The sequence below is a fragment of the Schistocerca cancellata genome, chromosome 8, assembly GCF_023864275.1.
Source record: "Schistocerca cancellata isolate TAMUIC-IGC-003103 chromosome 8, iqSchCanc2.1, whole genome shotgun sequence".
Lineage (NCBI taxonomy): Eukaryota > Metazoa > Arthropoda > Insecta > Orthoptera > Acrididae > Schistocerca > Schistocerca cancellata.
In genome coordinates, this window is record NC_064633.1 from 84,616,748 (window position 1) to 84,632,361 (window position 15,614).

At 36.2% G+C, this 15,614-nt stretch overlaps 1 protein-coding gene across 1 annotated transcript in view; it reads right to left on the reverse strand.

The window, feature by feature from the left end:
• The window catches only part of LOC126095379 (modular serine protease-like), a 130,590-nt gene that overhangs the window by 93,857 nt on the left and 21,119 nt on the right, over positions 1-15,614 (reverse strand). Inside the window, exon 2 of the mRNA XM_049910183.1 lies at positions 10,283-10,662. Coding sequence (XP_049766140.1) covers positions 10,283-10,662 — 380 coding nt within the window. The remainder of the gene's footprint in view (positions 1-10,282; positions 10,663-15,614) is intronic.

Consider the following 15,614-nt stretch of genomic DNA (forward strand, 5'->3'; position numbering starts at 1 on the left):
TGAAAACTGAAGCAAAACTCTCAATAAGAATAAACTGCCTGGTGTCTCTAGGTGATTTAGTTTCCTTAGATCATGGCATGGGAGACATTCATGCCCATATCACCAGTCTCCAAAGAATGACATTAAAAACAGAATTATAATTATTATTCAAGAAAAGTGAGATTACACCCAGTGAAGTCTTCATAAACAAACAAAAATATTTACATGGTTCTACAGTTTAAATGTCTAGGAAAAATTATCAATTTCCAACATAGTTAATGTACAGGGCGATTATAATTAAAGTTAAACTTTCAGAACACTGTAGAAATAACACCACTGGTCAGAATGATGTCAAATTGCAATGGAATATTATCAGAGAAGGGGGAAAACATATGGCAGAAGAAGAAAATAGTGTGTAAATTGATCAATAGAAAGCACTGTATGTGTCAGAATACGTAAATGAAAACAACACCTGTCATGCGCATGACTGATTGAAGTTGGTATAAACATGCCGGGTACATGGCTTTTCCTCCTTTCGCATCTGCGACGTTCGCTGTGACAGTCCCAATGCAGGATCGTGCTCTGCTTGTAAAGCTGTATTACAAGAATGATGACTGTGCACACATCACTCTCTAGAAGTTCCAGACACTGAAAGGTTTGAAAAAATGTGTTGGTATGATGACTGCCATGTGTCTGGTGAAAATGATTCAGAAATTTGAAAAGACTGGTTCTTTTGGTGTGCAACCTGGTAAAGGGAGGAAATGAATTGATTGGATATCAATGAAAGCAGTGGCCACAGCAATGCAGGAGGAGATGATTGGTGGTGTGCAAACATGTAGTGCACAGAGAATTGCTCAAATGTTGGACATACCCATGAGAACAGCACGTAAAATCCTACAAAACACCCTTATTTGCTATCCATTCAAAATTACCCATGTGCACGAGTTGTTTCCTGTTGAACTCCCAAACCTCTGCTTTAGTATTTCTTGCTTGTATGGAAGTGGACAATGATTGGCCATGGAAGATTTTGTGGACAGAAGAAGACCACTTCCATGTGACAGGGTATGTCAAGACACAGAGTTGTTGAATATGGGCAATGGAAAATCCACACATACATCAACCAGTACCACTTCATCCTGAAAAAGTTACTGTGTGGTGTGGGTTTATGGCATCATTTATCATAGGGCAATATTCTTTTGAAGACATAGGTGCTTCCGGTCCTGTTACCTGTACTGTCACTGGTAAGTGTTATGAGTGTCTTTTGCACAACCACAACATTCCAGCTCTCCAACTACATGAGTGTATGGATGGGGTCATTTTTATGCAAGATGGCACACTTGCACACATTGCAAATCCAGTTAAGCAACTGCTGAAGTGCCATTTTGGAAATGCTAGAATTATTAGCCGCCATTTCCCTACAGCCTGGCCATCCCAATCAGCCAATCTTAATCTGTGTGCTTTCTGGCTGTGGGACTATCTGAAAGATGTTGTGTTCAGTGTTCTGACTGCAAACTTAGCTGCATTGAAGGCATGCATTGCGTAACACATTCTGAACATGACTCCGGAAACACTTCGATCAGTTTTGGGACATGCTGTTTCTCGATTTCAACTTGTTGCAGAAAATGGTGGACATGTTTTGAGCCAGTTACATGGAAATTAATAATCCAATTTGATTTTGACTGATGCTTTTTATACAGTTTTTGGCCTCAGGACAGTTAAAAACTGATGTGATTCACGCTTTTTATGCAGTTTTTGGCCTCAGGACAATTAAAAACCGATTATTCCCATCCGATGTGATATGACCTTGCCATGGTGGATAGGCTTATGTAACTAACAGTATCACACCTGTACACCCATGCACACTGAGTAGTACAGTTTGTTAAATGTCAAACGTACACCATAGGCATAGCTGTATGATTAATTTGTCATTTGTAGTTGACCACTATTAAGTTATGATGCTTACAGCACCATCTATCACTACATTTTGTAAATATTTATTTTTCTTCTGCCATACCTCTTCCCCCTTCTCTGATAATATTCCATTGCAATTTGACATCAGTATGACCAGTGGTGTTATTTCTACAGTGGTTTTAAAGTTTAACTTTAATTATAATCATCCTGTATAATAAGTACTTGTCAATAAACATTAATATATAACACTATTACATTGTAACTCTCCAGGAAGCCACTTTTGCTTGCTAAACTTTGTTTCAAATTAAAAATGAAAGAAGTACTGCTTAGCTCCTCAAAACTGAAAGAAGAATCACCAGAACTTGCACAAAAGAAAAATTCCACGGTGAAGAAATCTGGATAATTATCTCCAATGAAACCGTCTGTAGAGAGATTGACAAAACAAGAAAAGAATCACCTATTTCTTCATCATTTTATAAATACAAGTAAACAGCATTTTACAATGTCTGGTGATGAGAAATGTTAGAAAGAAGGCAGGAGAATAGATCTGAAAAATTCAACAATATCTGAAAGCAACAGGACTCAAAAAACACATACAGAGAACAAAAGTAAAAAATTAATATTCTTCTTAACAACCATGCATTTCCAGCAGAAATGACTCACAGAATGGCTACAGAGATTGCATGTTAATTAAGAAAAATCATAATCAAAATTAATGAAATTGTACTGGGTGGGCAGCAAGAACCAAGCTGTACAACCATCAAAGAGAAATTGAATGTGAAATGACCAAGTAGCTCAGTGTTGTGAATAAAGTTAATAAAAATATTAATATAGACAGATGTTTTCAAAGATGGCATAATCCATGAGTCAGTTTGAGTTTTATAATTGAGTTATGGGATGGTATGCATTAGGTTGCTGGAATCAATTTTTTATTATTATTTATAATTAATAAGTTAATTTTTTCTGGTATTTTATCTTATCTTCACTTGAACATTCATTCTACATAAATTATGTATGTAAAAAGTCTGAACTTTTTCTCATTACAGAAACAGTGAAAGTGTTGAGCAGAAGGTCAAGGAACAAGAGTGGCAGGATGTTTATAGTGCCGATAACATAGATGATAAATACAATGCTTTCCTTAACACATTTCTCATGCACTTTGTGAGTTGCTTTTCATTAGAATGTTCTAAATGGGGTACTAGCAGTAATAGGCTAACTAGTGGGATAAGGATATCTTGTAGAACATATTAGAAGTAGTCATAATCTAGCTACAGTAGCCTATTACAAACAGTATTGTAAGGTGCTTAAAAATGTTATTAAGAAGGCAAAGAGTATGTGGTATGCAAATAGAATAGCTAATTCACAGGATAGAATTAAAACCATATGGACAGTTGTGAAGGAAGTGTCTGGTCAGCAGCACAAGGTCGACGATATAAAGTCAGTTCGCAGTAAAGATATTTCTGTTACTGATAAATCAGATATATGTACAGTATTTAACAATCATTTTCTGAGCATTGCTGGTGAATTAAATAAAAATTTAGTTTCTACAGAAAATCATATAACTTTCTTGGCAAATGCCTTTCCAAGATTTATTTCTGAATCACTGAAGACTAAGGACTCTCATGGTTATGATGGAGTGTCTAGCAGAATATTAAAGTACTGTGCTGCACACGTTAGCCCTGTACTTAGCCATATTTGTAATTTTTCCTTTAGGAATGGTCAGTTTCCTGAGCAGTTAAAGCACTCAGCAGTAAAGCTGCTTTATAAAAAGGGATAATGTAGATAATTTTAGACCCATTTCTATACCATCAGTGTTTGCAAAAGTTATTGAAAAGGCTGTGTATGTAAGGATAATTGATTATTTTATATTATACGATCAAATGTACAGTTCGGCTTTAGACGTCATTTAACAACTGAGAATGCTATATTCTCTTTCCTCTGTGATGTACTGGATGGGCCTAATTCTGAAGTACATTCTCATACTATCTACTATTTTTTTTTCTCACATCAAACACTGTTCCAAACATTGGCATGTTTTCCATTATTCTTACTGCTGGTTTCCCATTACAAATTTTATAACGTTGTGTTCAACTACATTCTCATTTAAGAATCTCATTTCTTGCACTGCTAAGATTTGTAAATGGTTCTTCTGTAGAAATATTACATTTAATGTTCCAAAGCAGTACTTCTTTTTGAACTTTTACTTAGAAGGCTTTTCACTATAGTTCATCTCTTCATCACCTCAAATGTTGGGACTGCCCAGAGCCATAGGTCTCAATGCATTACAAGATGTAATTATGGATTCCTCACCAGAGTTACCACCTGGGGTAGTGCATCCATTGTGCAAACTTCCCATTTTGTGTTTTGAAATTGTAAATTGTAGAGAGTAGGAAATATAAGGTCATTCTCGAATTCTCAAAATAACGCTAGGTTGTTAGCCTGGAATGTTACTGATTCAGCCACCAGACCCTTTACTGGCTGGGATTTCTTCTTTTCCTCAAAATCTCTCTCTTCTTCCCCTTATTTTCTCTGACTCTTCTGAGATTTTCAGCATTCCCCTTTCTTCTGCTGTATTGATAACTTTTTATCATTTTCTTGTATTCTTCTCTGTAGTTGAGCCTAGCACATTTATCAGTGTGGACTTGCTTCTCCGCTTTTCTTTCCTGTCCTTCTTGCTTCTCATCTACAAACACTTGTGTTTGCTTGAATACTCTTCTCATACATGATGATGTAATAAAAAATATCACATACAATCTAGCTCACTGTATGTGAAGAAAAGACTCTTTCACTATAATTGATGAAAAAGAATAGTTGAGATAGAAGAGGATTATTCATTTACTGGTTGGTGAAACAAAGTAACTGGCATGGAACCAGTAACGCAAATAAAAAGAAAGAACCATTTAAAATTTAGTTTCTTAAACATTAAAGCAATTGTGTCATAAGTAGGGTAGCTATTGGCACATTACCTCAGATCGGAGAAAATTTAGTGGATGAACCAGACAGATTGTGTCCTTTGGTCTCTTACTGCTCTCACAAACGTTCACTAAGTCTTTTATACTGAAAATACATGTGGTACTGGGTGAGTACAGATGGTGGACATCTGTCAGCTTTCAGGAAGATGGCAATACTCCTGACAGACGAAAATGATTAATATTGACACCCTTTGCTATAATATGGCCATCAAGGAAGATGAGAGTGAATATTTCAAACTGATATTTAGATGCAATCAGAGATTTGTTGGAACTGTTGTGAATCTTGGTCTGCAAATGTTTAGTACAGTTTCACTACTGTCACTTTCCCACAGAATAATTCCAACTAGGTGTCAAAAGATACTTGTGTTCCTGGGCTAAGACTGCATGCTTCAAAGTCACAACTAATGACTCTGTAGCCACCATTTTCATACTTCAGTGCCAGTGTTCACTTGGAAGCTAGAGATACCCTACAAAGTTCAGGGGCTTCATATGAGCTGTATCGCCACAATGAAGACTTTTCTTTGGAACTAGCAAACAAGTGTAGCATGGATAAGGTCAATGAAGGCCCTATTATTATATGACATGCCAATGTGAAATGATGCTGTGGATATACTATCTCATCAGAAGTGTCTGAACATCCCTATGTGTAGTGGAAATGACCAATGAATATCTCAAGAGATGGACTCACAAGGATAAATAAATATATGCGGGAGGGGGATGGGGAGGGGGGAGGGGGGGAGAAGGGTGAATGTTACATTGTCAGTAGAGAAACAATAACAGCAGGCTGGGTTGGCCAGGAGAGCTAGGTGACTTTGAATGTGGACTACTCATTGGATGTCACCTGAGCAACAAAGCCATTTGGGACATTCCAATCATTCTAAAGCTTCCCAAGTTAACTGCTGGTCATGAGACTGTGAAGTGGGGAAAAGTGAAGGAAAAAGCACAGCTACAGCCAGACCTCACATACTGATAGAGGTTGTAAAAAATTTGGAGACAGTGATTGATTGTATTAGCATGGCAGTGCACCCTTCATAAATCACCATCTGTGAGACAATGGTTTATTGGCAATAACTTTCCTGAAACAGACTAGCTTGTCTTGAGTCCCAACGTGAATCCAATGGAACATCTCTGGGATGAGTTGCAATATCAACTTTTCTCCAGATCCCAGTGTCCAATATCATTATTCTCTCTCATTGCAGCTATTGAAGAATGGGCTGCCATTCTTACACAGATATTCAGACATCACACTGAAAGTGTTCCCAGCACATTTCAAGCCACTCTAAAAGTTAAGGGAGGTTATGCACCATATTAAGGTCCTCTATTGCAGATACCAACAGTTTAACATTAATTAAGCTCCGGCTAAAGCATGAGACTTGGGGAAATATCTTGAGAATGACACTGAAAAGAAAATAAAAATGTTTGTTGACAAACTGTACCATTATTTCAACATTGCCTTTACTGTGAAAAGACATACAGAAAAATCATCAAAAAGCATTGGCTACAAATAATGAATCACCTTTTACTAGAAAAAAAATACATGTAACCCAAATTAACACATCTGTGTGCCAAAAAGGTACTTTCCATATGGGAATTAAACGTTATAACAAACTTCCCAAAAACCTAAAAGCTCGCACTGAGGTCAAAACCTCTGGAAAACTTCTAACATCATATTTACAGCACCACTGCTTTTACTCCATTGAAGAATATTTAAATGTATGAAGTGGCTATTTAAATACTTAATGCATAAAGTGTTTTATTGTAACATTAAATAAGTGTGCCTAGGAGTCACTTACAGGTGTGTACTTACACTTGACTTGTCCTATATCATATGCAAAGGATATTTTTGTAGACAACAGGAGCAATAAATACAATAAAAATCACTGAGTGAATAATTACCCCTGTGCAGCTAGGAAAACACTTTATATAGAAAGTAAGACAAACAGTGATCCAAACTTCCAAAGACACTATAATAGGTGTAAAAATCCTCAAGAAAGTCATAAGTAATGCAAAACTGGTCTCTAACCAGTTTACTGTAAACTCTGGTGACATCAGTAAAGCACTTTTGGACATTGTCAATGGTACCATACAAACCAAAGCCAAACAGGTCTCATCTGAATACCTCCAGGTAAATGAAACAAAAATCTCTGATGTAAACCAGATTAGTGAACATTTTACCTTACTTTTTGAAAGACTGTCAATAATCTAGTGTAAGGAATCACTATGCCAGTAGTGTCATGCAACCCTATATTCCCAACATCAGACAGGTCAATTTTTCTGATTCCAGTAACGGAACATGACGTACTAAACATCATGAGAGTCAGGAAATAATAATTTTAATAAGGAGTTAAAACAAGCTGTAACAAGGACCCGAAGTCAGAAACATGTATGTAATCAAGGCATCAAACTTTTTAATGCACTACCAAAACATATCAAAGAGCTGGAAAATGAGGATAAATTTTAAACTGTAATAAAGAATCACATGCTTGACAAATGTTATTACAGTGTAAGTGAATTTCTATGCTCAACTGTATTAGAATATAAAGAACCACATGCATGACAAATGTTATTACAGCATAAGTGAATATCTCTGTGCAACTGTATAAGAATATCTGTTTAAATTAATGTGAGAAATGAAATTACATCAATGAATATGTCTGTCAAGCACATAAGAAGATTAAGAACCATACACTTAACAAATGTCACTACAGTATAAGTGAATAGCTCTGTTCAACTGTATAAGAATATATGATATCATAAATGTGACAAGTGAAATCACAACATCAAGGAATAGGTCTATCAAGCATATAAGAAATTATGTTATAAACACACTTATTAGTTGTATGTTGTATTAAACAAAAGATAGATTCATATGAATTCAGCATAGAAAAAAATTTTGTAAAGATATTGTATAGTTGTTGAAATGTATCCTGACAAATCATATATCACAAATGTGATCATTGGGATGATACATAAATAAATAAAAATTATTTATTAAAGAATGTGTCTGGCTATGAAATGCAATCAATAGCTCAGTAAGCAGAGGATGTTTCGCAAAAGTACTAAACACTTTGAGCGTAATTGCGATCTTCAAAAAGGGGGATAGTCCTGATGTAATCTATTATTGTCCTATTCCCATACTTCCAGCTATATCCAAGATGTTTGAGGAAGTCATATGCAGTATAATCACAACATTTCTAGAAAAAATAGAATGGTTGACCTAACATTAATTTGGATTTAGGAAAGGCAACTGTTTATGATGTACTCTTCATTAGAATAAGATGCCATCAGAGGTAGAGCAAATAATTGATTTAAATTCTATATCACCAACCAAAAGAAAATGGTAGAAATTACAAGCCTTGAATCTATAAAAAAAATTATTCCAACAAGGCCCTGATAAGATGTGGATCCCCTCATGGCTGGGTACTGAGCCCTCTTCCCTTCCTACTCTTTATCAATGGCCTTCCTCTAAATCTCCTTAATACATCTCCTGTGTTGTTTGCAGATGGCACAAACTTGATCTTCCAGCTGGACTCAGCTTTGCAATTGAAGTTCAAAATAAATAACACAACTGAAGAACTCCTTTCATGGCTCCACTAGAATGAATACTGTTAAAGAAAAACAAGACACTTCATATGCTCTTCTACCCATCCTGAAACCATTCTGCCTGTGTGGAACTCCTACAGATTGATGGCTAAAAACTGAACTAGTAACAGAAACAAATATATTTCCAATCACTTGCGTTTATGTTCTAGAGACAGTTTCTTTTCTCAGAGAAAATCTGGACCCTTTACAATATGGGCAGCCTAGTTCTCAATAAACTATGCCCATCAATCACAAGAAATCAATAGCTTCAAGAAGAAACTTAACAATTTACTAATGAAACATCCTTTTTATTTTGTTGATGAGTACCTGAAGGCTAACTTGCATTAATGACTTGACCTTATCCTCCCCCTCACAGTGCTTATAATTAAATTTTAAGGTTTCCTCCAGCTTCAGGCAGAATTTCATTTGTCACTGTTTTTTGAGTTATACAGAAATACTATGCAGTCTTTTGGTCTGCTGCATTGTACATGTCTTTTAAGAACATTATGTAATTATGATCCCAAAAATACTGCTAAATCAGATCATTTTATCCATTACAATAAGCCTGCTTCAGCAAATGGCCATTACCAGGTTATCTGGAAGTACATTATTTCTAATATGATAGGTAAATATTAATTAGAAACATTATTATGAAATTTGTTATGTATGAGAGGTTGGTTTAACATCCACATGATATCATAGTTCTGCCTCTGTCTATTAGTTTTAATTACACTCCATTAGTGTTCTTGGAGTAATAACAGTTTGTTATACTAGATATGACTCATCATATGATATAATTTTCAGATTGTCTTTATATCAGACCATAAGTCATGTCTAGTATAACAAACTGTTATTACTCCAAGAACACTAATGAAGCATAATTAAAACAAAGGAACAGTGACAGAACCATGATAATGTATGGATGTCAAACCCATATGACACATGTAACAAATTTTATAATAATGTTTCTTGATTAATATTTATCTTCAATGTTAGAAATCTTCTATCAAAATTATGTGCAATTTATTACCAATAACTTAATGATGGCTATTTGCTGATGCATTGTAACAAATAAAAAAATCTGACTTACCAGATTTTTTTAAAATCATAATTACAGAATAATATGCTTGCAATCATAAGTAACTAGCTGTCTTAATGAAATATGGTTTACATTCAATTCGTACTTTGCTGTCCACATGCAGGGCTGTATTGCATGGAATCTTCTGCCCACTGCTTGAGTAGCACTTGATATCAAGCATATCACATATCAAAGGAGGACACTCGACTTAAAACAGTAATTGAAGTTTGTATTAGACTTAAGTAACACACAATTTATAGGTTGGAACATCAAAAATATAAGAAAAACATAAATTGCTACTTACGGTAATGATACATTAAGTTGCAAACATGAACAACAAAAAGACATTTGCTCATTAGCTTTTGGCAACAGCCTTCATCAGAAAAGGAAACATATGCACACATTCATTCACATAAGCAAGCACTCCCCATGCACACATGACCATCATCTCCAGCAGCTCAGACCAGAATGCCATTCCTGTCCAAGCTGCTGGAGATGGCAGTCATGTGTGTGTGTAAGGTGTGTTTGCTTGTGTGAATGAATGTGTGTTTCCTTTTCTGATGAAGCCCATGTTCAAAAGATAATGTATAAATGTCTATTCGTGACTCGTGCCAACAACTTAATGTGTCATCTTCATGGTAAATAGCAATATATCTTTTCCTTATAATACTGATACTGTTGTACAAAATTTGTAGTAATTTCATATTATCTAAAAACCAATATAAGCTATTACACAAATTAAATGAATATTAGACAATACCATAATTTAATGTGGCAGAGGTAGAATATTCCCTATTCTTCTCACAAACAGGTGGCGGCGGAGTAAAGGCCTCATCGAGGCAATAGGAATCATTGGGCCCACTTATATGATATCCTTCATCACAGAAGAACTCCAGCTGTGTGCCAGAAGGTACTTGTGCTCCTGGTGCAAACCCACAAAATTGGGAGTCACAGCCAAGCACTTTGTAGCCACCATTTTTGTGTTTGAGTGGAAGTGTGCACTTGAGGGCTGGAGATGTTCCACACAGCTCAGGGGCTTCATCTGAGCCATCACCTTCACACTGGATGGTACCGTCACAAGCTGCATTCGCATCAACACAGGCACCATATGCACAGCGGAAGAAGGCATCGGAGGAGCAACTGAAAGATGGATTAAGATTGTCTTAATACATAAAGCTACCACCTATCTCCATCTGTGGACAAGAATAACACATTCTAACTACTGTCTACGTCCATAAAATAAAATGTTGTAACAAGTATTAAGATTAAGGTATATAACACATCCAAAAAATGTGAAACTATGTTCAATGTGCTCCACACATATATGAAGTTCTTTGGTTTTTTGGGATGCATTTTTTTCCAGTCATGTCGCAAAAATGTTTAAAAAAATGAACACTCTGCCTAAAAAATTAGAAGACCAATATTATATTTAAGCAAACAGTCACACTGTTGGCTATCTAAGATATCTGACTCTACATTGCAGCTTTCAAAAGCAAACAAAGCAAGTAATTGTTTTCTTTTATAATATTTCAGATCTCTCTCAGCACACTCAATCTTATTGTGACAAAAGTAATCTCCAAAACAGGAAACTGTTGCACTTGGGCCTTATACATATGTTTCTCATTATGTGCTTCAGGAAGACAGCTGTCTTCCATTCCAACATGACTTAAGTTCATCAGTACCAAGATCATCGAACAAATGGTATTGCAGGTTCAGGTTCAGTGAGACTGAAATTACCCAAGAAGTTGTTTCTTGGTGTGGAGAAGAGTTACTATGAGTATTCATTGAGCAAAGCCACTGAATCTCAAATGTGAGTTTAAAAAATAATCAAGATAAATGGGTCATGTACTTCCAACTCCCATCTGCAATGGATGACCATTGCAAGTAACAGTGGAAGAGCTACAGTGATAAATGAGCAGAGAAACATCTCTTTGGATGTCATCATTGAGACACCTTATAATTACCTATATGATAATGAAACACTGTTATGTCTTTCTTCCTCTTTATATACTGTATGTGACATTTATTTGCAGAGAGATTCAACTACCACTCTCTGCATCAGATATCAAACCTTTACACATCTTGCTGCTGTTTTCTGGCATTGCACATTTCCTACATACAACAGCTTCATCTGTAAGCATCATCATTAACAAACAGCTTTATAAAGCATCCTACATTATCCACCTGGTGAATATGCAAGAATGTCACACATGCCCATGCACCTGCAAGTTTATGGAATCATTTGTTTCACACTGCAAACAAAAGTTTTAGTAATTTTTAATTTTGTGTGTCCATTCAGTATACTGGTCCAACATTATTTTAATGCAATATTAGTTTTGAAGATGTGTTAACAGGGACAGCAAAACATAATGAATAGCAATCATTCCAGCAGTGACTCAGTAGCATTGCCAGATGGCAATACCACGTACACAGTGAGGCACAAACCAGCACACAAGCAGCAGATTACATAGTCACTGCTGGAGTACTTGTTATTTCTTGTAATTTTCTATCCCTGTTAAAACATATCTTCAAAGTTGATATCACACTAAACTAATCTGGAACTGGAACATTGAAAGGACACACTAAATTCTGATTTAAGAAACATCTCATTCATACTGACAAACAAACTAATGTTTTTCATCAACATTGTAAGTCAAATGAAGCATGAAATGAGCAGCATTTGTTTGTGCTGATTCCATCTACAAAGTGCATGAAATAAATTTCAAATATCTGACAAAACCCAATGGAAAAAAAATTCCTGACAACTTTTAGGAGACAGATATGGTCTCTTGTCCTGTACCACTACCGTGCATTACACTCAAAATTAGTTTTCTATCCATAGTCATAATTTAACGGGTACTACATTTCAGTGAGTGCTAAGTTCTTGTTGTTAAGTGAGATAAAATAACTTTTTATGTTACATCATACACCTGAAAAGCTAATCCCATAGGCTTAATTTTTGCTGATCATAAGTAATGCAAATCTGTGTCATGTAAAGTGTCTTAAGTGATTTAATTCTATTTTTAAGTGTGTAATCTGTGTTGCGATGCATGATAAGTGTGGATGTCGCTGTAGGATAGTCGAAGAGGGAGTGGTATGCGTAGACTGTGGATTGGAATTTCAGTGGGCTGATGGTAGTTGGGAGCTGAATGGAGAACTCAACAAAGCTCTCCAATGGCATAGTAGGCTTTGCAAAAAGGACAAGAGAATCACTGAGCAGGAGGCAAAGATTTGTGCCCTTCAGGCTGAATTAGATCACATAAAGTTTGAACTAGGAAATAGATCTTGGGAATTGAGTAAAGAAAAAAAGCAATGGGTGAAAGAAAAACAGCTCTTCAATCTCATCTACAGTTGAGCCAAAAGTATCAAATGAATTTTACTGTTACCTGAAGTAGGAGGGGAAGGTCATAGAAGTGGGCAACAGACTTCTAGCAAAGAAACTCAGTTTAGGTCAGTACCAAAAAAGAGTAGCTAGAGAAGAGTTGTGGTATTAGGTAGTAGTCATGAGAGGGGTGTAGGCCAGATGGTACAGGACAAATTAGAGACAGGATACCAGGTCACAAGTATTGTGAAGCCAAATGCTAGCCTTAGCCAGGTGACAGAGGTCATAGGGAATTTGTGGAAAGGTTTTGCCAAAGAGGATCAGGTTATTACAGTTGGTGGAACATGGAACAGCACAACTATGAACAGTGATTACAGCATTAGGGGCAACCTGGATGAAATAGGAGTAGCAACTAAACACACAAATGTGAGTTTTGCAGAGATCCTGCAGCGCCATGACCAGCCCTGGGTAAGCATTGCTGTAAGCCATGTGAACACTGAACTGAGCTGGCTGCTGCTTACTGAAACAAAATCTGAAACAAAATGAGGACAGGTCCAACTGCTGCAACTGGGAGATGGGAATACTTAAGACATGGCCTACAGCTGAATAGGAGTGGGAAATATAGGTTGGCTGAGCTCCTTTCAGTTAATATACAGGGGGCTACCATCACACGTAGTGATATCCCTGTGGTTACTGGTGTCAGAGAGGCACCTACTTTATGTTTTAGGGGGATTCAGGCACACTGTTTTGAAAGAAGTGAAAAATAACAGAAGAGCCCCACAAATGCTTAAAAATGCACATAAAAGTAAGATTAGCTTGTTTCATCAATGTATTAGAGGACTGAGTAGTAGGGAAGAAGAGCTTCTCATCCATATGGAAAATATGGAGACCTCTGAAAAGATAGTCATCATATGCCTGTCTGACCACCTCATAACCATTGGGTTAGATAAGTGATGTATAAAAAATTACACTATTGCAGTTTATTCATGAATAAAAAACATAGGAAACAGAGAAGTCGTTACATATATTAAGATAGAAGACAAGTTCAGAAACATTGAGACAAGTGGATTTTTTAGTGATCAGCACATAGAAGTGTTAATGCTGAAAAATACTTCTCTTTTATTTGTAACTGTATATAGATCTCTGGTGGGAGATTTTTGATTCCTTACTGTGCTAGTTGTCAGCAGCAGCAAGCAATTAACAGTCTGTGGTGACTTCAGTGTGGATTTTCTAAATGATTCTGACAAGAAAAATGATCTGAAAACCTTAATTGGATCCTACAATTTGGTCTCAGTATTTAATTTTTGCCGCGTGGCATTAGCCAAGCAGCCTAAGGTGCTGCAGTCATGGACTGTGCAGCTGGTCCCGGCGGAGGTTCGAGTCCTCCGTCAGGCATGGGTGTGTGTGTTTGTCCTTAGGATAATTTAGGTTAAGTAGTGTTTAAGTTTAAGGACTGATGACCTTATCAATTAAGTCCCATACGATTTCACACACATTTGAACATAATTAAATTTCCAACATGTGTGGATAAAGACAGTAGAACTGTAAGTGATAATGTTTTCTTTGATGAAGCTCAAAGTAAGAAAATAATTGTTTACCCAGTGACAAATGTTCTCTCTGATCATGATGCACAGTTACTTACGATAAATAAAATGTATGGATATTCCTCACTGGAAATCAGTTAGAATAATTAATGATACCAGGACAAATATTTTTTAGATTAGTTTATAGGAGATGACGCAGGGTGCATTTTATAACAAATGAAATGCTAACATAAAATTTAGTCTGTTCTATGATAAATTCATATTACTATTTGAAAGTTAGGTTTCCACATAAGCTAATCAGAATGGACATGAAACAGCCAGGTAGGAAACCATGAATCACTAGAGGGATTAAAGTGTCTTGTGAAACAAAAAGACAAATTTACCTTTCGGCAAGAACAAGTAGAGATCTTGCAGTAGTTGCACACTACAAGAGCAACTCAAAATGACTATAAAAAGGTTACTAAAAATCAAAGAACATGCACACAGTGTCAGAAATCAGTACTTCTTACAACAGACTTAAGTCAACAATCCTGCTAGAGGAGCATCCACAACAGAACATAACGTTAGAGGTTGAATATACCATGTCAGTTGTAAGGTTTCAGGCTCTTACATGCCCATCATCAGGTGTTATACTGAAAATAAAGAGACCAGAGCTAATAATATTTTTTATACGCAGTAGTACACATAAAACAAGGAAGTTCTATATAACATTTTACAAAATAGTGATCAGGCTAAGTGCAGTAAAACCTAAGTCAATGGAAAAGTGGTATCATGGAATACTACAGATGATTGCCTAGATAAAGAAATATGCAATGAACAGCAGGATATTTATACTTTATGCTATAGCCCCGAGAGGTGTGGTGGGCGAGTATGGGACACGGTCTATGACCAATGAACACAGAGGATGAAGTACTGTACAGAAAAAAGAAAGCAAACTGGTAAACCAGAGTGGTAAAAGTATCTGCATCTGTTGGTGGGAAGAGCAGTGTGGGACCAATAAGCCTTGCCGTTCACAATTTGAATTAGTGATTTACTTCAAAAGGGGAAAAAAACAGTACATAGAAAGTCACATGAAAAGCATTCAAAGTAGATTACGAGTGGTAAAGAAACATTGAGCAGGGGCAGTACAGAACTGTAGTAAAACTAACTGGAAGCTGGAAACATAAAACACAATGAAAATGTTCCCCTTTACATGAGTGGCATGCAAGTTTTTGATTGAGTGGGGT